At 37.6% G+C, this 21837-nt stretch overlaps 1 protein-coding gene across 16 annotated transcripts in view; it reads left to right on the forward strand.

The window, feature by feature from the left end:
* The window catches only part of pum1 (pumilio RNA-binding family member 1), a 132727-nt gene that overhangs the window by 91800 nt on the left and 19090 nt on the right, over positions 1-21837 (forward strand). For 14 of the 16 annotated variants that reach the window (XM_039740624.1, XM_039740628.1, XM_039740630.1 and 11 more), the window contains exons 10-16: positions 1970-2121; positions 2754-2892; positions 5171-5314; positions 6535-6825; positions 13206-13442; positions 13810-14077; positions 15874-16003. In XM_039740624.1, the coding sequence (XP_039596558.1) occupies positions 1970-2121; positions 2754-2892; positions 5171-5314; positions 6535-6825; positions 13206-13442; positions 13810-14077; positions 15874-16003 (1361 nt within the window). The remainder of the gene's footprint in view (positions 1-1969; positions 2122-2753; positions 2893-5170; positions 5315-6534; positions 6826-13205; positions 13443-13809; positions 14078-15873; positions 16004-21837) is intronic. The other 2 variants (XM_039740625.1, XM_039740635.1) reach the window with 1 other exon arrangement.

A 21837-nucleotide genomic window follows, 5' to 3' on the forward strand; every position in this document is an offset into this window, starting at 1 on the left:
CTGTACTTCCATTAGATCTATTCATTCTTCAAATCTCAGCTTTAGCAGTGCAGGAGCAGAGGATGCTAGAACCAGTCCAGGCTGCGGAATGAGCAAGACCAGTACTAACTGGACTAGAGGCCAGTCTGACGAAGATTACTTTTGTTCACACTCTTAACAGATTCAATTTAGTTAGTTAATTTAACACCATGCCTCTCATATGTGGCAGGAAAGAGGGTTCACTAATGAAAACTCGCTCTATAACCCGTCCACAGATTTTATACTAACAAGCTATAAATTTTGCATATTTTTTTAAGACATCTGCTTTTTGTTCACGGCAAAAGGATTTTTTCCCCAGTAATGTTCATTGACATAGTGTTTCACTTTTAATTGACTATATCAGAATTACAGTTTGTTAGTATAAAATCTGTGGATGATTTAATTAAGTTTTTAAAAAATCATCTTAAGTTTATATAAACTTTTGACATCAACTGTAGCAATGAAGAGAACTTTCAGTCATTACAACAGATTTAGCAAAGATAGTATCCATGGCAGAGCTGTCAATAACTAAGAGAAAAAAGTCAGAAGACTGTCGCCTCTTTATCTGTGATATTTTCAAGACCTTCCAGAAATTGAAAAAATAACAAGTGACCAAATGTTCATGACTGTTTTCCAAAGACAGCATTGTCTTTTTCTGATGCTTTAATTAATTCTGTTTACCTTCACCACTGTGTCTTTTAAACTTTTTTTATGAAACAAACATGAGGCTGTAAGTAACAGTAATTTGCCTGTGTATATGCATCATTTACATTAAAGTAGCTAAAGTTTTCAAGGATTTGTGAAAGAAACAGTTCTACAAATCTTCTTTTGAATTGTTGAAACCAATGGGTAGTACTTGAAAGTCAAAAAACAATTTATTTAATTATTACATGTTGTCGGCAGTTATATAAATGATCGTGCACACCATGTTTGTTTTACTATAGTTGATTTTATAAAGAACAAAGTAGAATGACAGGGTTTATGGCTATAGTTTTGGCATCAAACGCCAGCAAGCATTCCAAGCTCTAATCTAACAGTTCTATTTACTGAGGTAGTCTGTCATTCCATTAGCTATAGATTCTGTACTCTGGACATACTACAGCACTGGACCAACGGACTGCGTTTGTAATATTTAACTCTTCTAAAGAAAATGTGCTTTTAAAATGTCAGTAATAGTGTGCGGGGCACTTGAGGTGTAAGTATTCTGAATAAGTATGCAAATACGGTAGTCCTATATATGTTCAAAATAAGTATTAATGAACTACAGGTGTTCTACCTAATGCAATGCTTAGCTTTTAATTTACTTCAATCACATGTTTTGTAAGTGAGAATTATATAGGATTCTTCAGGTATCTCAAGGGTTGGATTTAAATGAATGTTCTCCAGCCAGTGGCTTTGTAATATCTGTAACTGTTTTGGAAAAATGTTTTATAATAACTGTTGTAATTGAAGCAGTCTGGAATTTGATCTTGTTTTATTTAGAGAGCATTCTAGTCTCTCTGTTATGTTTTGTACAAACTAGACAGTACACAGCCTTTTACCAACCCCCCCATTACATCATTGACTGAATCCTGCAATCACAGTGATTTCTCGTTTTTGTTATTTTCAATAAATTTGCAAAAACCTCAAGTAAACTTTTTTCACGTTGTCATTATGAGGTGTTGTGTGTAGAATTCTGAGGAAAAAAATGAATTTAATCCATTTTGCAATAAGGCTGTAACATAACAAAATGTGGAAAAAGTGATGCGCTGTGAATACTTTCCGGATGCACTGTATGTGTGTGTGTGTGTGTGTGTGTGTGTGTGTGTGTATATATATGGCCAATTTTAAGTTCAAAAATTGTTGCCTATAATGGAATAATTGTACAAATTGTTTATTTGTGTTGAAATTTGAAGACCACTTCTTTGTGATATAGGTGTAAAAAAATCACAATGTAATTTACTTAATACAGGTCCTGCAGTGGTTCCCCATCAGTATTACGGAGTAACACCATGGGGAGTGTATCCTGCCAATCTTTTCCAGCAACAGGCAGCAGCTGCTGCAGCAGCAAATAATTCAGCCAATCAACAAGCAGCCTCCCAGAGCCAGCAGGGACAGCAGCAGGTATATTTCACTTGTTAGGAAAAGTTTGATGTTCAGATTGGTTATTTTTATAACACTGATTCCAGTATTAATGTATAACTAACATGCGAGGTACATTTTTTGGGAATCATTGATACATTAACCATTACAGTAAGTGTAAGTATAGTTTTATAGCTTCAGATTTTTGGGGACATATTGACTTTGACCCTCTACTTTTGTGAAATGCATACTGCAAAATTTCAAAAGAGTTTTTGATTTAACAGATGCTTACATTTTCCTGTGGTTCATGCATTGTCTTAATGTGAGTCCTGAACTGAACTTGTGAGATAAAATCATACAAGGTCAATTTTGATGTATTATTGTTAAAACCTTTTGTCTTAGGACAGTATTGCTCCAGTTTAGTGAAATGGCATCAGTTTTCTGAATCTTTGTTTTTTAAAGCCAATGCACATTTAGTCAAATGGAGATCTTTCCTCCTGCAAAGGGTGTGATTGTAGGAACACGTTCTGGAGGAATGTCATCCTTTTCTTGCAGTACTGAGACAGTTTAGAGTAGTTAGTCAGTTTGATTCTAATCAAGATCTTAACATGTTTAATTTATTTTTACTTTGAGTCAAATACTAACAAATCTATTAACATTAAATTATTTTACAGGTGCTCCGTGCAGGAGGTAGTCAACGCCCTTTGACTCCAAACCAGAGTCAGCAAGGACAGCAGACAGATCAGCTTGTCGCGGCAGCAGCAGTAAACTCTGCCCTAGCCTTTGGACAAGGTCTTGCCACTGGTGTTCCAGGTAGGACTGAGCTATATGGCAAAACAGTAAAATCCCAAAATATAGATGATTCATGATTTTATTGAAATTTTCATCATAGAAATCACTTAACTATTCTTGAGGTTAAAAAATAAACCACACACCAAGTAAGGAGGTTGTCTATAGTTTGCAAACTGAAAATACAAATGCATCCTTCCTAGTAATACAGAAACATATATATATTTTTATTGTCAAAGAAGAAATGTGTAAAATATGAGAACTTCTTTCAGTGCAGTCTTTTTTTGTAATTTTTGTCATTTGCAGTTCCTCCATTTTTGTGGAGGCCTCCACAGGGCAGTTCATATCAATTACAGGGACCTCAGGGTATTTTCTTTAACCTCTGCAGTTTTCTATACAACTTTTTTTTTTTTTTGCAGCCTCACTGCTCTACCCTATATGGTTTTAATATATTTCTTTTTCTTAAAAAAAAAAATATATATATAGATTGCAAAACACACCAGCCAGCTTCCTACCTCTGCTATAACTACAGGTAGAGCTGCCCGTAACCACTGAGGAGTCCTAGGCAAGGTTTTGGTGTGGAGCTCTGATTAGCACATTGCAAACATGAATTGTGATAGTTACATGTTTCATCAAGATAGTTCGCCTTGGAGGTGCAGCAGAAAGTAAGCTATAAAGCCATTTCATATATCTAAAGAACACAATGGTATCTTTTGAGTTTCTGGCTACATTTGCTACCACAACACGTGTGGACAACACATGATCCAAAGAAAGCACAGGAAGTTTTTCCGCAGCTTGGGTTGTACATTTTTGTTCTCCCCCAATTCATTTTGGCACAATTGTCATATGATTACCTCTGCAATCATTCAAAAGGAGTATTTAGATCCTCAAGTCTGTCCAGGACAAGAAAAGACAAAATTTATTCTATTGTCTCTGTTGCTAGAAGAAATCTTTACTCTTTAATCCTGAGCACTTCCTTGAGTGTGACAATTATTGTTAGAGGTGTTGTTTGTTTCTTATGGCTAACATCAGGTGTATGATCAAAAATAACAAGAGTAGTATTTAGACTGCTTGATGTCACTCACTATATACTCCAATTACCTTCTCACTTATGGAATTAAACAGCTCATTGTTTGCCCAGGGCAGCTGCTGTGTGTGCTGGTATCACTTTCAACATTTTCTATGTGCTGTTTCATAAATGCCTTTCATTTGAAGAAAAACAATGATAATAAGACTCTTCTAACCGTGAATGCAAAAAGCATGCTGCTAGGGAAAATGCAACAGACCTCACATATAACAGGGATCTTTTTGTTCCTTTTTTTTTTTTATATGATAAACACATATAAGTAGTTCAGTTTTGTTTCTCACATGCAATGACTTGTTCCTCGTCGAGATTTCCAGTTGATTATTTTGTTAAATAATTTGCAGTTCTGTTTCGTACAAAGTGAAACTGATTTTCTTATGGAGTGTTCTGCGTTGTAGAGAAATCCCTTGTGTGGAACAAAATAATTTAATAGTTTGCAACGGCAGATAGGTTCTATTAACCCGATGTTGCCTTCCCAAATTTGTGTTTTATATTTTATAGCAGCGTTTTCTCTCTGATAGGTAAGCAAGTGCTATTAGATGTTATTTAAGTGTCAAAGCTGAAAGTTGATAGGCACCTGCTCACTCATAATGAACCTAGAAGCTACCTACAAAATTTAAATCTTTAAGAATGAACCAATCATATTCCTAGCACATTAATATAACCACTGTGGTGGTTCCATCCACCTCTGGCACCTTTGAGCAAGTGGAGTAATGGAAGAGACCAAAAAAACCCAAAACAAATATATCTGGTGCTGTCCTATCCTGGGATGCTTAGGGCAATAGGTAATTGTCTGTGTCACGTAAGCCACAGGCTGGCTATAAAACTACACATCTCTGGAGTAACCTGTTTGTTGAGGAGTTACTTCCTGGAAGTGTGCACTGATAGCCCCTCCGACCCCCAGTTTATCAGCTTGCTCATTCTTCTACTCCACAATGGCATTGCCACAGTTGCTGGGTAAGAAGATGTAAACTACTTATATTTATGCCCAGTAGCCTTGGTGATTGATGTCAATGATGAAATAGTGTATATATTTAAAAGCATATTTAATAGTGAAAGTTATTTTTAAGCATCATGTTTTGGTTTCATTTGATTAAATTCTGCTTAGTTGCTTGTATAATTTAAACATAGTCTGAAAATTTTTTCCAGACTTTTTTTTAACAGTTTTTCCATTAATCCAATTTCAGACTAGTAAAAACAATACCTTCTTTATTTTAGGATATCCAGTTTTAGCCCCAGCTGCCTACTATGACCAAACAGGAGCATTAGTGGTAAATGCTGGGGCTCGCAGTGGCTTGAGTGGCCCAGTCCGCCTTGTGGCTCCAGCACCTGTCATCATTAGTCCTACTGCTGCACAAGCAGGTAAGAAATGTTTCATGTTACATTATTTGAATAAAAACAGATTCAGTCAGTTAAATGTGGCAAAAGCAATGTGACTTGTGTATTATTCATTTTGTCTCCCAATATTTATTTATGCTTCGGGTTCAGAACCTGACTTGGATCAATTTCTTTGCATTACATGCAAGTTCTGCTCTCTCTGAATGTATTCTGCAGGCTTGTGTGGATATCCGTAACTTTATGTAATATGTTGAATGTACAAATTAATATATTTGAATATATATTTTTATATTAACTACTATACTTCACCTGTATTAACTTATAAAGTTCTAATTCCTTCTCTTAAAAACTTTTAAATTTTCACACTTATAATCAGACACATATCACATTAAGTGTTAAAAGCCCTTATAATTGTTTAGAATGGCTACCAGCTGTTTGTTGGAATACCAGTATTGATTTAACCATCAGTACATCCAGTTGTTTACTTCCTTGTAGATAATTCATCATGTTTATTAAGTGAGCATTTGAATTGTAGCTTTTATTCTTTATTTGCTTTGAGCATTTGAATTGTAGCTTCAGCTCTATAATTGTGCTTCAAAAAGAATTTTCTGAAGCTTAAAATACATCACTTTCAGTTGGAGTTTGTGGATTCCTGTTATAATTAATGTGCAGTGAGTTTATTGTGCGAAGAATAAAACTTGTACCATCCATCCATTATCCAACCCGCTATATCCTAACTACAGGGTCACGGGGGTCTGCTGGAGCCAGTCCCAGCCAACACAGGGCGCAAGGCAAGAAACAAACCCCGGGCAGGGCGCCAGCCCACCGCAGATAAAACTCGTACTGTGTATATAAAATATTTTGAATGTGTTGGTACCAAACAAGTGGCAATTAGAATTATATAGTGTTGGTTTCAAACTTGAAATTTACTCACTTTTAAATAAGTAAAATCTAATCTTGAAAACTATGTGTGTGTGTGTGTGTGTATGTGTGTGTGTGTGTGTGTGTTGTATTCATCAGTATTTTCCGTAAAGTATGTTTAATTTTTTCCATGTGTTGTGCAATTCGGACAATTTTTTTTTTTTGTTTTAAATTCTACTGATTGGTAGATGGATCAAAAGTGTCACAAAGTAATAATAAAAGATACGATCAAATTCAAAATTTATTTTCAGTGGACATTAAGTAATTTGTGGCTTTGTTCAGGACTTTCTGTAATTAACCTCTGTTATGCCCTCTCTTTTCAGCAGTAGCTGCTGCTGCTGCTTCAGCTAACAGTGCTAATGGTGGTTTAGCTGGAGGAGCCAATGGTCCTTTCCGAGCTTTAGGGAGCCAACAACCACAGCCTCAACAGCAGCCTGGTAACAACATGGCCTCCAGCTCTTTCTACGGCAACAGTTCACTTAGCACAAGCTCCCAGAGTAGCTCCTTATTTTCCCAGGGTTCAGGCCAGCCTGGAAATACTTCTTTGGGGTTTGGAGGAAGCAGTTCACTTGGGCCCACTCTTGGATCAACTCTTGGAGGCTTTGGCACTGCAGGTAAGTTTACTCTAATATGAGCATATAATATACAGTGTTTTTACTGAGCAGTACTATTTTAATTTTAAATTAATTTTTATATTGAAATGGAAACATTTAAATAGTACAGTTTTTCCAAATTGAAATGCAGTATATACATTTGTAAGAAGGTATACAGTTTATATCGACGTATAAAAGATAAACATGTGCCCAGTGTCACACTCATTGAGCAATATCTGCCACTCGCGTACAGTGCTTTTCTTATCTGGCTGGCCTGACTGTAACTGTGTTGACCATCTTCCATTCCAGGGGTCTGTTTTCACTCTATGCTGAGTTATGCCCAGGGCTTTAAAGAAATCAAAGCTAAACCATTAGCAAAAGATGACACCACTGTTATTTATCATAAATTATGACAAAGGTGTTCCTTTCATGATGTGATATTCCATTTACTCCTCAAACAAGCTAAAAATGTGCATGTAGCATTATGCACATCATTGTTTTTACAGTCATGGAGCAGCTGTGAGTTCAACTGTGACGTGAATTTGCCCCCAAAATGGTTTTATTTGCTTTAAAAAGATTTTAACTCGGGTGAAAATGTCTGATTTGATTTGCTTTGATTTCAGTGTGTATTTGCACATTAGCAGTGGAGGGAAAAATTGGCTCAGTGGTGCAATATTATAAGTAATCCATATACTGGGGTTGGGCGATATGGGCAAAAAATAAAATCTTATTTTTATTTTAATCAATTTTTTTTACATGAAATCAAGTCAAAACAGAAGGTAAATAAAGTAACCTTCATTTTAAAACTATATGGAAACAACAGTAACAAAAAAGCTACTCTTCAGGGGTGTTATAAAAATTAAATATAAATTTTAAAGAATAAATATAAAATACCAGTAATGGCACACTGCATGATAACGTGCAGTGAAGCATTCATTAATTAATTAAGTTTTCATTCGTTTCTCTCTACATTTAGCATTCGTTTGCGCTTACTGCTTTCTGAGCATCTTTTCTTTTCCCCACCCTAGCGGCACGCTTCTTCTCTTCTTTCGTCTGCATATTTTTGTGTTAAAATTGATTAAGTCAGTGTTTGTGTTGCAATTATTTAGTACATTTTCCTTAATTTTTCACTTAAACTGGCACTTGAGTCTTCAATCTGCCTCAAGAATGATTTAAGATATGAAGAGGTGGGGAAGAAAACGGCACCCATAAGCATGCGCCGCAGGGCCGCTGCAGAGAGTTGATTCTACAATAAAATAAAAATAAAAAGAGGAATAACCTTGGAGGTCAATCACCACCCTGAAAGCGGATAGTAGACGCCACGCTATATATGCGTACCAAATTTCAGGTCAATAGTTCAAATGGTTTGCAAGCTACAGTTGATTTAAAATTCTAGACCGATAAATGGATAGCCACGGCAGTTTATTATATAAGAAGAAAACAAAAAATGCAGAAAAATAATTTAACAAATACACTGAAATACATCTATTATAACAAAAATACTTGGGAGGGAGACGATATGTGATCGTCTGGAAAGACAATTTGAAGTTCAGCGAGAGACACTTTAACTTGCTCCCAGCTCTTAAAACAACAACCATCAAAACACACAGCTCGCAAGCAGCAGAAAGCCAGCAGATGATCCGACTGGTTCTCCTTGCGTTTTTTCAGCCATCCTAACCCCCGAACCCACCCCCACCCCCTCACAACACGAGCGGCAGAGATGTGAAGTGGCAAAAGCACAAATGCTGTACAGGCTTTAAAATGATAAATGGGCAGCGCGACAGCAGCAGCAGCAGCAGAAAGACTGCAGATGGTCCGATAGCATCTCCTTGGCATGCGTTCAGCTGCCCTCCCTTCACAACGCAAGCAGCGTTATACGTCCTGCAAGAAAGAGATTTGACCATGCCCGGGGCCGGAAATAAAGGACAAATATTATTTTTACAGCATCACACGAGACAAGGCAGTAGGACATCATATAAAACAAGTCCACGGTCATCTAACCTAGCAGTTGTTGGATTGCTTTTGGCAGACACATTTCATGTGTTCCCAGCTCTTAACAACGACAAGCAAAACACGCAGCTCGCCAGCAGCAGAAAGCCAGCAGATGATCCGACCGCTTCTCCTTAGTGTGCATTCAGCCGCACCCCCTTCACGTTATACGTCTTGCGAGAAAGAGATGCATTCATACCCGGGGCCGGTAATAAAGGACAAGTATTGTTTTCACAAAAGTTTTAAAGTAAAAGTGAAAATAATGCATATATAACAATTGTTGTGAAAATAACAATCTCTTTAAATTGTATATCCGGTAAACCAAACCTGGGGATGGGCGAACGAAGCCCCATAGTTTTATAAAATAAAGCACCATGGGCAGGCAATAAAAAATTATAAATAACAAGTAAGAAAGGTATTCACAAATCAACTCAACTGAAACAAAAAACGAACGTTTTCAGTGTTGGCTTTCAGACTACCATGCTCATGCAAGGAATCTTACGGCAAATCTATATTATCCCATTATAAACCTAATATGTGCTACATCAAAAGCATTGAGATATTTTTCAAACCTTATTGACTATTTACAAGGTAATAAACTGTTGCATACATGCAAATGTGTGTGCAGACTTCTCACTTCAGACAGCTGACCAAAGTTGACAACTCTCCGTTTTATTTGAAATGAACTGTAAAATGTACTATTTTCAGTGGAAGCAGTTTGTTATTCCATTGTTACTCCGAGAAATATAAAATGAACACAAGAAAAACATTACATGACACGTTTTATATAATTTCAAAATAATAAGACCGCCTATACCCAACTGTAATAGCGATTTAAAGTGATTAGTTCTTTTGGTATTTGTTAAAGAGAGTTTATTTTATTACCAGTGTGGGATTATTGAAACCAATTTTTAAATGAGCACTAAAATATGTGACAAACTCAAATGTATTATGTGTTTTACGGTGTTTTTGGGGTGACATCAACTCTCTACTGCTGTGAGGATTACTGACTGTCTCATTGTTTTCTTGATGGGTGAGTGAGCTGTATGCTAATGCGATGGCCCATTAACAAAAGCAAAAGGTGTGATACATGCTACTGCCGGTTAAAGGTGGTCCCAGTGTTCTGAACACCGCCGATTCTAGTGTTAATTGAGATTGGCAATAGGCCCAGTAGGATATACAACCCACTTATCTATGGTGTTATGCAGCATGTGTCCAAAGCATTGAAGGTGAGTCCACTGATTGATTTTCAAGGCCTTGATCATCTTTGTCCCAGCATCGGTGGTCGTGCAAACAGTTTGGTCTTCTGTGAGCTTCCAGGGCACCAGGGATTTATTGCCCAGCCCTACCATATACTAAGGATAAGTATTGGGATATTTTATTTTATTTTGGCTGGATAGCATCTATTTTATTGTCATCAATGAAATGGACAGCTTTCTGCTCAATGAAATAGTGAGGCCATTTTGTTTAAACTTGATTAATCGGGCTGACGAGACTCACTTTCTACTCCCATCTGTCTGCTCCAGCTGACAGAAGCATTTGATGTTCAGATTCTTTACTTGCACAAAATAATGTAATCATACAAAGCTGAAAATCACATTTCACGCTTTATTTGTGTATATACCATGCTAATTCAGATCATTTTCATTTTTAACATCTTAGAAATTTTTTAAACAAGCTTTAAATTTCTACTTGAATTCATTGTACTTAAACGTTTTCCCATTTTAGACATGATTTGTCCCTGCGGAGTTTCTTTGGCTTTAATTGGTGACCGGTCTCTAGACAAGATAATGTAATTATTGTATAATGGCAAGTGTTTGTGGTGCCGAGCGGAGTCATCCCTACCATCCAATAAAATCCTGAAGTTTTTCATGCTTAACACTTTGAATGCGAAGTACAATTTAAGTTGTAACTCATTGAGCCTTTTAAAGTATGACCTACAAGAGAACTCCGTATACAGCCACTGCAGATGTGGCCAGCTTGCTGGAGAGCTTATTTCTCTCCCTTAGCTACCAGTGCTGCCATCTAGTGGACAGCCATTGACTTTTTTTATTTTTTATTTTTTTTTATTTTTGGTAAATAGCGCTATAAATAGACAGTCTGTAGTTCTGTCCTTGCAACAAAGGTATAAAGTTGCTGATGCTTTGAAACAACTAGATTTATTGCAAGATGAATATTTTGTATTATTATGCTGTATTTTGTATTATTATGCGGTATTAAGGATTTGTTCTGTTCATTGTATTGTATTGACCCCCTTCTTTTGACATCCACTGCATGCCCAACCTACCTGGAAAGGGGTCTCTCTTTGAACTGCCTTTCCCAAGGTTTCTTCCATTTTTCCCTACAAGGTTTTTTTTGGGAGTTTTTCCTTGTCTTCTTAGAGAGTCGAGGCTGGGGGGTGTCAAGAGGCAGGGCCTGTTAAAGCCCATTGCAGCACTTCCTGTGTGATTTTGGGCTATACAAAAATAAACTGTCTTGTATTGTAATATTTTGATGATAGTGGTAGTGTTGGAGATATTGAGAGTCAATTGAATGTTGTGCAACATGTAGGCTCAATGTGGATATTTGCCCCAAAGCTGTTAATTCAGCACAAGGCGTCAGAGTTCTCATGACTGCCAGGACAGCAGTACATGGACATTCTGCCACTCGCTGAGTGCAACAGTTACCAACTACCTAATGTGTTCAACAAGCATGGACAGGACAAAGAAACGTGTTATATTTTGGGCACATTTCGTAAGCCTGTACTCTACGTGGTGCCATGATTCCTGGACTGTCATTCAATTGCAGATTTTTAGTCATGTTAATGGTGAAAATAAATTGATAGTTTAATTTTTTGACAGAGTTACTCTTGATAATAAACCTGTTGCTCTAAAATGCATTATTTTACATTTTTTATGAGTTTTGATAGAGTTCATTAGTTATCATATATGCATGGACTTACACTGTAGCATCCCGATAATAAAGTCAATGTGTTAAAGAATAGGTTTGGTATTTTTCATGTCAAAATTATTTCTTCACAATCATGGTGTAGAATTTCTTTTGCACAGAATGTTGCTTTATGAAGTGAAGCACTTTTCTTTTGCTTTATTTTTTTAAATGCATTTTAAAATCCCTTGTTTGTTCATGCAGCCTGCAATAGGACTAATGGAGTACATGGGTCCATAGATGAAAGAAAAATCCTTAAAACTTAATAGATACATCATTTTGAACAAGGAAAGGTTTTGATTTTATAAAGTATGCCTTTTGCTATTGAGTTTTCCATGTGATATATTTGTTTTATTATGGATTCTTGAATTTATTTTACTTGAGGCTAGAAGTCATTTCCTTTTCTCTTATCAGCTCACATCCTTCATCGTAGGTGCAGTTATGACAACCCAATAAGTTACCAGCGCCAAGCTATATTTTTCTTATAATTGTACTTTTGCCTCTGCAATTCTATTTTTTCAGCAGCAATGTTCTGCCACAGCATGTAATAACAGGCAGATGCATGCTCTCATTTTGCATAGCCTACAGAGCAAGATTGACACTGAGTGGAAGCATAGTGAAAAAAGCACATAAGAGTTTCATAGTACTTCGTACAAATAACAATCAGTCAGTCAATAAATTTGGGGAACTTGCAAAACTCATGCTGACCCTGGTGCTGTGCTTCTAGAAGCCAACATAAAAGCTCCGCCAAAGACTGGGATGGGAGGTGGACTTCCTGAGCCTGTAAACTACCACCATGTTTGGAGGCTCTTTGGAGGCATTAGCATGTTTGGCAGAAAAATGCCAACTGAGATTATCCTCCTATTGCACAGTCATTGATGAGGAGCTGGGGTAAAGAATGGCATATGGGTTGCCTTCTACCCTGGGTTTGCAAAGTGAGATGGTAGTGCATGGTTTCCACATGGCGAAAGAGGTCACTGAAATAATTAAATTAGCTTCCATGTAGTGAAAGAAGATAAGCGATCATAAGGGTACCCTTTTCAGTTATTGCATAATTGCCTACAGAACAGAGATAGCAATCCACATCTGGGCATCAACATTCATTGTTAACAGCAGTGCTTGTTGATGGCTTTCCAAGGTACTGTAAATCCATGCCTCTGGCACTGAAAGATGCCACAAAAACAGACAAGTGGTGGAGTAAAGTGCACAGTCTCCTTGTAAAATGAAATAACTTGAAAAATACCAAACTTATTCTTTTAAGGATACATTTGTGACATTTAAGTTTATATTAGTAAAAGCTTTAGCTAAGTGAATAATTAAAAATGAGTTTGTGGTTTTTTAATATTCAACAGTATGTAATGTTAATTTTGTATTTTAGAGTTTTTATTTGTAAGCCATCTTTCAAATAAACCATAATTTAAAATGTAATTGTTATATGTGTATATTCCCTGTGTAAACACATAAATCCGACTCTTCTATGTTTTCAGTTGCAAATTCAAACACTGGTAGTGGCTCTCGACGTGACTCTCTTACTGGCAGCTCAGAGCTTTATAAAAGGACCTCCAGCAGCTTAACTCCCATCGGACATGGCTTTTATAATGGTCTAGGCTTCTCATCCTCTCCTGGCCCAGTGGGCATGCCACTTCCCAATCAGGGGCCTAGCCACTCCCTTACACCACCTCCATCTCTTTCAACACATGGGTCATCCTCCAGTCTTAATCTGGGTAAATGTGAAATTTATCTATAATTAAAGTTAAGGCTGTACATCTTGTTTATTACTAGCATGATGTTTTGGCACAAATACTTAATTAATAGAAATGTACTTTAATTGGAAACATATGCATTTGTGAAACAAAACCTAAGTTATTATGAAATTAAGTTATCTTTAATTCATTATCTTGTATAGATTTCATTGATTTTTTTCTTTGCTCTTTTAATATTCCCATTTGCTCAAGTTATTCTTTATATTTAACTCTATGCCCAGATCTGTTCAGAAGTATTCTTAAGTACTCAGTGATGCTATTTATTATATTTCAATATCTGTAAACACTTGCATAAATGCTGATATTTTGTGTTTTGGATTATTGATAGGGGGTCTCACAAATGGAAGTGGCCGTTACATTTCTGCAGCTCCCGGAGCAGAGGCCAAATACCGCAGTGCCAATAGTGGTTCAAGCTTATTCAGTCCAAGCAGTCAACTTTTCCCTTCTTCTCGATTACGCTACGGCATGTCAGATGTTATGCCTTCTGGACGCAGTCGTCTCCTCGAAGACTTCAGAAATAACCGTTACCCAAATCTACAGCTTCGAGAGATTGCTGGACACATAATGGAATTCTCCCAGGACCAGCATGGATCTAGGTTGGTATTCTGTTAGTATAAACCTTTTAATATTTCCCAGTAGCTTGTTTGAAACTTCAAAAAATCAAAATTACATTTATCTTTTCTTTATACTAAGTCTTCCAGTAGTAGTATGAGTTTAAAATTGTAACTTGCCAGTAAGAATTTGACTATATTGCGTGCACGTGGCAATACTACTTTTTACTACCACTTTTATTTCTCCCACTCTTGTTTAAATTTAGCATTAACATCATTACTCTTTCTGAATTATAGCCGGATATAAACCTATGTGTGTGTGTCTATGTATGTATGTTCCAGCATCACATCCGAATGGCCACGTGTTCCTCATTGGTCGACTAAAAATACTGTAGGGTGAAATCCGCCATAACACACCCCCTTCTGGGTAGGGTGGGGGGAGATCTTGCGGTCTTTTATGCATGTTATTATCCAGTTGACACTCAGAGCGACCACCAGAGGGTGAACTGGAGGAGACTTGCAGCATTCTTTGTTTCGGTGCCACCACCACGCCCGCCTATTGCTTTTGAAATTAAATTGAGTTCTACGCATGGAAGTGTGTGTGTCTGTCTGGCCCGGAAGTGAGATGTAGAGTCAGGGTGAGGGCTCCAGCTCAAAGGATACACAAGCGAGCCCAGTACACCGGCAAAAGGATACCTCCTAAGAAAGACAGTTGCTTAGCTGCTAATACACAAACGATGCTTGCACTTCGGCAACATGACTCCTCCTAGCAGAGAGATACCCAGAGTAGTTCTGACGATTAAAATACTTTCTTTTAACAGCACAGGCTTACACAGTTAGTATTTTCTTTATTCTTTATTTTTGAGCTGCATCGTGCCCCTGTAGCTTTTCAAATTAAATACAGTTGTCCGGTTCCAAGCGTCAACTGGATGATAACATACATACAACACCGCAAGACAAGCACATGATGGTGAGTCTTCATCCATCCATTATCCACCCCGCTATATCCTAACTACACGGTCACATGGGTCTGCTCGAGCCAATCTCAGCCAACACAGGGCACAAGGCAGGAAACAAACCCCGCGCAGGGCGCCAGCCCACTGCAGAAAACTCACGCAGACACTGGGAGAACATGCAAACTCCACGCAGGGAGGACCCGGGAGGCAAACCCAGGTTTATTGTTTGAAGACCTGTGTGCAGCAAATGCCACCACGCATTGGCACAGATGGCGTGACGCGACACAACGTTGAAATGAAGCACTCATTGCAACTCAACAGCGTTCAAGTGAAGCACCTCGGCAACGGAGGGCAAGGCTTGAAGTATTCACTAAACAAATTCTTTCTGGAGGTACTTTCTCGAGACAAAGATTAAAAGGACTCATATGCTGGTGATACAGCCAAGATGGTATCACCGGTGTCTTCTTACAAAAGCCAGTGGGGCAACAACACAGGTGAGTCAACATCCTCTGCACTGGGTAATTCTTAAGAGCTGATGCCTCTCCAAGTTCATGAAAATAGTAAAACTGCTTGGGACTCTTCAGCTTGCTAGTGTATGTAATATTGTAATAATCTTATTTTAATTCAAAGAGTGTTGTACCATGTCAGCCATTATGGATGCAATGAGAAGTCAAACAAAACACCCTTTATTGGCTAAATGAACAGACTACAGTATGCAAGCTTTCTAGGGTCCTTAGCTGCCTTGAAAGCTTGCATATTGTAGTCAGTTCCGTTAGCCAATAAAAGTGTATTTTTCACTGACTTTAAATTTTTGTTTTGAATTAAATGTGATCAGTGTTTCAGTATGTGTGTATATTATATAATAATTTTTTTTTTTAAATAAAGGTTCATCCAGCTAAAGCTTGAGCGGGCCACTCCAGCTGAACGTCAGCTGGTATTCAATGAAATTCTGCAGGCTGCATACCAACTCATGGTAGATGTTTTTGGCAATTATGTTATCCAAAAGTTCTTTGAGGTGAGTTCTGGCATAACTTTGTATTTTTTCTTATATGTGAGTATGTGTGTCATGACTTAATATCATGAAGATAAATAGATTTGTTGAAAACATATGCCCTGTATGTTTCAACTTTAGAGATACTGTATATGAAGCAAGCTGCACAGCATGTTTCCTAAACGTCATTAGTCAGTCAGATTGTTTCCATTACTATTAATCAAAAGCCAACAAGTAACAGGATATGTTACATTTTAATTTATGTAAGAAGTTTTGAATTAAGATGTTGTGTTTTTCATGTTCTGACCTTTGACTTATTTTATCTAATTTAGATTGAATGATTTTTATGCAGTAATATTTCAAGACCTGGGGCCTCATGCATAACTCTGTGTGTAGAATTCGCACTAAAACATGGCGTAAGGGCAAAAGCGTAAATGTTTGTGCGTACAAAAAAATCCAGATGCATAAATCAGTGCATTCGCCAACTTTCACATTCTTCCGCTCCATAAATCCTGGTCAGCGTGAAAAGTAACGCATGTGCACATGCCTGCTGCCACTCCCCAAACTCCTCCTAGAATTATGCCTCTTTGAATATGCAAATCACTATAAGTAGCCCTTAAGCTCTGCATTCTGTGAAAAAGCAATGGCAAAAGCACTGGGGGAAGTAAAAGAATTTCAGCGAATACCAAGTGGAGGCAAGGAAACACTTACTATTTGTTGGTTTAAATAATGATATAAACAACAAAAGAAAGTTGATCGAGTGACATAGTGTCGGAGAAACTCAAAAGCTCAAGTTCACAGTCGCACAGTACACGAAATAAAAAAGAAGTTGTCACATATCAAACTTGCTGTGCGTAACCCATAGTCTGAGTGTCATATGAAAGCTTATTAGGGTACAGAGAAAAAAAATAATAGGAACACAGTGGGGATAAAAGCACGAAATTTCCACTTTAATCATACAGTTTATTGTGTTATTAAAGAAGAACATCATAAACTTCATCTTAAAATCGTTTAATTTACTTGTTTCTCAAATCCCATCGTACCTAAAGTAGCACGTTAAATGCTTTGTTTTGTATTTGATGATCTATGTGCTCTATGTGTGTGAATCACTATGTGCTTCTTAAACGGGCTTTCTCTTCCTCCGACAGGACACAGAATCCATTACATTCGTGATATCACAGTTCTCTGAATAATTAAAATACTGAGATGTATACTTGATATCATTTTCATGATGATGAGGGTTAAAGCATGTTATTAAACATGGGAACATGGTGGCACAGTGATTGTTCCTGCCTCACGCAAGATTCCAATTCCTGTCCTTCCTTTTTTTTCTCTAAATACCCAGTCGCCACACAATCAGCTCTGTAATAGACATTAAGCCATCTATAAGCTTAGAACGATGATTCTTCAAAACTTTTAAGGAACATTGAAATATCTTCGTAGTATGTGTTTAATTATTCTATTCATCCAGTGTCACGCCAGTCCCAGCAAGAATACAGTGCGAGGCACGAACAGTCCGTGAACGGAGCACCAGCTCTTTGTTAGTGCTGTGATACTGTGTCCTCACATGTTTACCGTATTTACGCGTGTACCATGCACACATTTTTTCCCAAAAATTAGCATTAGAAAATCAGGGGCGCGTCATACACAAGGAAACTGCTTGGGCTCTCTCTTTTGCTTGCTCGCGCTCTCTGTCTCTCTCTCTCGCTTGCTCGCGCTCTCTGTCTCTCTCTCTCTCTCTCTCTCGCTTGCTCGCGCTCTCTCTCTCTCTCTCTCTCTCTCTCGCTTGCTCGCGCTCTCTGTCTCTCTCTCTCTCTCGCTTGCTCGCGCTCTCTGTCTCTCTCTCTCTCTCTCGCTTGCTCGCGCTCTCTCTAAATGCTTCCTATACAACAATGCGCGTCGTACATGGGAGAAAAATGATTTTCACGATTTTCTTTGTAAAAATTAGGGTGCGCGTCTTACACGATGGCACGTGGTACACGAGTAAATATGGTAATTATTAACAATATAGATTATTTAAATGAAGAACGTTTTATCTGTTTAATGTAGTAAACATTTTGCTGCATTTCATTTTAAACATGATATCATCATCATCATATGTAAATATGTGCTTTTTAAAGTGGCTCAGGTGGTGCAATAACTGTATTGCAAGTTTACAGTGAGGAGATTGTACTAATAACTACAAACATTTCTACAAGGAGCAGACTGATTAAGTGCGTTTATAGTTCTTGGGATGAAACTGTTTCTGAATGGCGAGGTCCGTACAGGAAAGGCTCTGAAACGTTTGTCGCAATAGAGCAGTTCAATAGATAGCATGGCTGAGGCAGTGTGTGCTTGATGCCGTATACCAATAATTATCTTTCCGATCAGCTGCTGTAGAGCTGTGATACCCCATTTAGATACAGTGATATAAATACTCCGAGTGGTGCAGTGATAGTAATATGGAAAAAGATAATCCGCTGTGGCAACTCCTAACGGGAGCAGCTGAAAGAAGAAGGTGCAGTGAGAGTAACAATGCTAACTGTGGACCATTATATTGTTTCAGGTTAATTACAATCAGATGCCTTAAACTAATAAACAATATGTGGTTAATTTCAGTGTATTTATAAAGCCGCGTCAGGGATGTGAATCTAAAAAAGAAAGGGAAACAACACTGGAACAGTAGCACTGCTTTGACACTGGGTGCTGCCAGTTTGCAAAACTGAGCTGAGAACTTGCGTACGCCAGGCTTTTAGCTAGCGTGAAAACGTGTGTGGCTTTACGCCAAGTTTAGGTTTTATACATTGCGATTTGAGCGTGGAAACAGGATTACGCAACATTTTTGTGCGTACGCACCATTTATACATGAGGCCCCTGGTTTTTAGAATTTACATATAGTAATCCAACATTGTAACTTTTACTGTATCTCAGTGTTATCCAAGTAATGTGACTACATATTTTACAAAGGTTAATTCACATTTAAAGTAGTATTATTATTTTATTTAATTTTGTTTGCTTCAGTTACTAGATATAATGTTTCCAAAACCAGTAGATAGTGAATGCAATAATACTGGGATTACTTATTAAAACTCCAGCCTGTACCAGCTATCTTTCCTTCTGCCGTGAATAGTGATGGGTTATACTGGGGGTTCCAGCCACAAACTAACCAAAGCACCTTTTACCACTTGGCCACAGCGTCTTTAAGAAGACTTTCAGAAAAGCATAAGTGAGACTTAATGTTTTTTTAACCTTTTCTGATCAAGTGAGTTGGTACTTGGGTTCCTCATACTCTTATTGGTTTGCTTGTATCACTACACTACACTACTGTTTTTTCTCTGTGGCCACTCTAGGCATGGGGGCCTGGTCAGTCATTATCTTTTATTGTGCCATTGGGCAGATAGAAGGATGGAAGGATGCAACCTGTGGTGTACAAAACATTATGCAAAGCTCTTTACATGTACTAATCAGTGCTGCAGTGAGTGAATGGGTATTATGGTAAATAAATTAAGCGCAGACACCCATTAACTTTTTCATTTCCAAAAAGGTTTTGTTTTTCATTTGCTCTGTCTGCACAGTTTTTACAATAAAGGTATGAGGGTTTCCGCTGTTATCTTTGTCTTTGTCTATTTACAGTCTAGTTTCTGTATTTTATATTAACTTCAGTACAGCCTGATGTTTTACATAGTGCCTGATATGAATGGAAAGTTGAATTCACCGTATATACTCCCGTATAAGTCGGGTGTTGAAACCTGAAACCATCTTCTTGCTTCCTCTAATCTCACACCAGTTTCTCAGACACATGGAATTTTGTTGCAGCAGCACAGTTCCCAATTTCTTTCACCACTTAAGCAACTTTTAATTTAAAACCAGCTTCATATTTTCTTCTGATCGAACACTCCATTGTAAAAAATGCAAAACAGTGCAAGCGTCACTTTGGGAATAGTTCAGGTATTACCGTGTGGTCACGTAGGCACAATACATAAGGGGAAAAATGGGCAGTGTGCCCTGTGGTTACTTTCTCAGGTGGGCTTTAGCATATCATAATCTCTTGGACCAATAGCATGAGTTTTCCGCATTCTTCTTGTCCAACCGACATTTTAAAATACCTGAAATTATACAGTAAAATCATGCCCCGACTTATCAATGGGAGAACTTAAACGAGAGTATATACGGTATTTGGAATTAGAGGACCTAAAGCATGTAATGATAATGCAGTCAATCACGGCTTTACAGTCAAATACAAGTAGATATCCTGGGGGTAAAAATAAAAAAGGACTAGCGAGGGTGCTGCCATAAAAGTGGACATCCCCTTTTAAAGAATACATTAAGAGGCTAAAAGTAACTTTTATCAGTTCAATATTTTTTTTGTGTTTTTATTAATTTAATCTGTCTGCATTTTTTACGTGTGAAGAGTTGCATTTTTGTCTTTTATTTTCTCTTAGCACCCTAGTTCAATACCGTTTAATATATTTTTTTGCATAATGTGCGACATGAATAGAAAACTGAATTTGTACTGAATAGGGACATATGACTGGTTTACGGTCCAATACAAGGAGAGGCCCTGGAGGCAAAAAGTGGGCATACACTAGTGCAGGGATGCCCAATACGTCGATCGCAATAGACCAGTAGGTCGGAAAGGTAGTGCAGGTAGATCGCGTTGCATTCAAAAAAAATTTTTTATTTTTTTTTTTAAATGTTAGTCTATCATATATCCTCCCTGTGGCATTTGCCACTTGATTGACATGGAGGGCGGCCAGACTGAGATCACTTTTCTTCTAACTCGTCCCACATGCACAATCAAACGTGTGAGCTACTGCAAAAGTCCTGCTAAGTGATCTAATTAGCCTTCCAAATTTATATTGACTAAAGAATGGATTTAAAAAAAATTGTTGGTTATGGACTGGATGTGGATTTGGAAGAGGATTTTTTTCTCTCACAATAGCCAAGTTTCCATCCAGTTTTTTGCGACGTTTTGTTATCGAAAAACAGAATATACAGTACGTAAAAAAAAATGTGCGCAATTTGCTGTCTCCAGCCTGTTTCCATCCACCTGGCTTTTTATCGAGAAAATGGTGTGCGTGATGACGTCATCCCCCCCAAAACGAACTGTCACATAAGTTTTGTTGTATCGCAAAAAAAAAAAATCTGCCCTTTGAACCGTTTCCATACATAATTTTGTGTATGTCGCAAATTATCTACCTTTTGTTTTCCACGTTACACCCCCTCCACTAAACAAAGAAATGGAGAGATTATTCAGTTTTTTTTAAATTTGCCAGCTTACTGTTATTTCATTTTCACAAATAATTGGAATTGTACATAATATCCGAAGACGACAGCAGAATGAAGCAGTTGCTTGTCTGATAGCCCTAGAGCTCGCATTGCATACCGCAATTCCTTGGTGCATCTTGTGCCACAGATTTACGGTGTGCTGGATGGCACACATGTGCCTATTCTTCCCCCGACGGAAGGCTACCGCGATTACATTAATCGCAATTGGTGGCCATCTATTGTTCTTCAGGCCCTTGTTGATGACAGGTGCATGATACGAGACATTTGCGTTGGCACTCCTGGAAGTGCCCATGATGCAGCTGTGTTTGCAGCATCGGATCTGTACAGGTGAGCCTACCTTTCAACATCCCTTCTCAGTGCGATAACAACTGAATTAGTACTGTAACCTTCTTCCCTTAAGGTTTTTAATTAAAACTGAAATTTGAATTAATACAAAATAACGAAGTTTAATAAAAAAAAAACTAAAGTTAATATTAATGAGAGAATTTCTCATATATGCTAAAATATCTGCCATTTAATAATAAGAAAAAAATGTTTAGATAATGAAACACACGGTTTATTAAATATTTTGACTGGCACAGTAAATTACC

This window comes from Polypterus senegalus, chromosome 17, assembly GCF_016835505.1.
Source record: "Polypterus senegalus isolate Bchr_013 chromosome 17, ASM1683550v1, whole genome shotgun sequence".
Classification (NCBI taxonomy): domain Eukaryota; kingdom Metazoa; phylum Chordata; class Cladistia; order Polypteriformes; family Polypteridae; genus Polypterus; species Polypterus senegalus.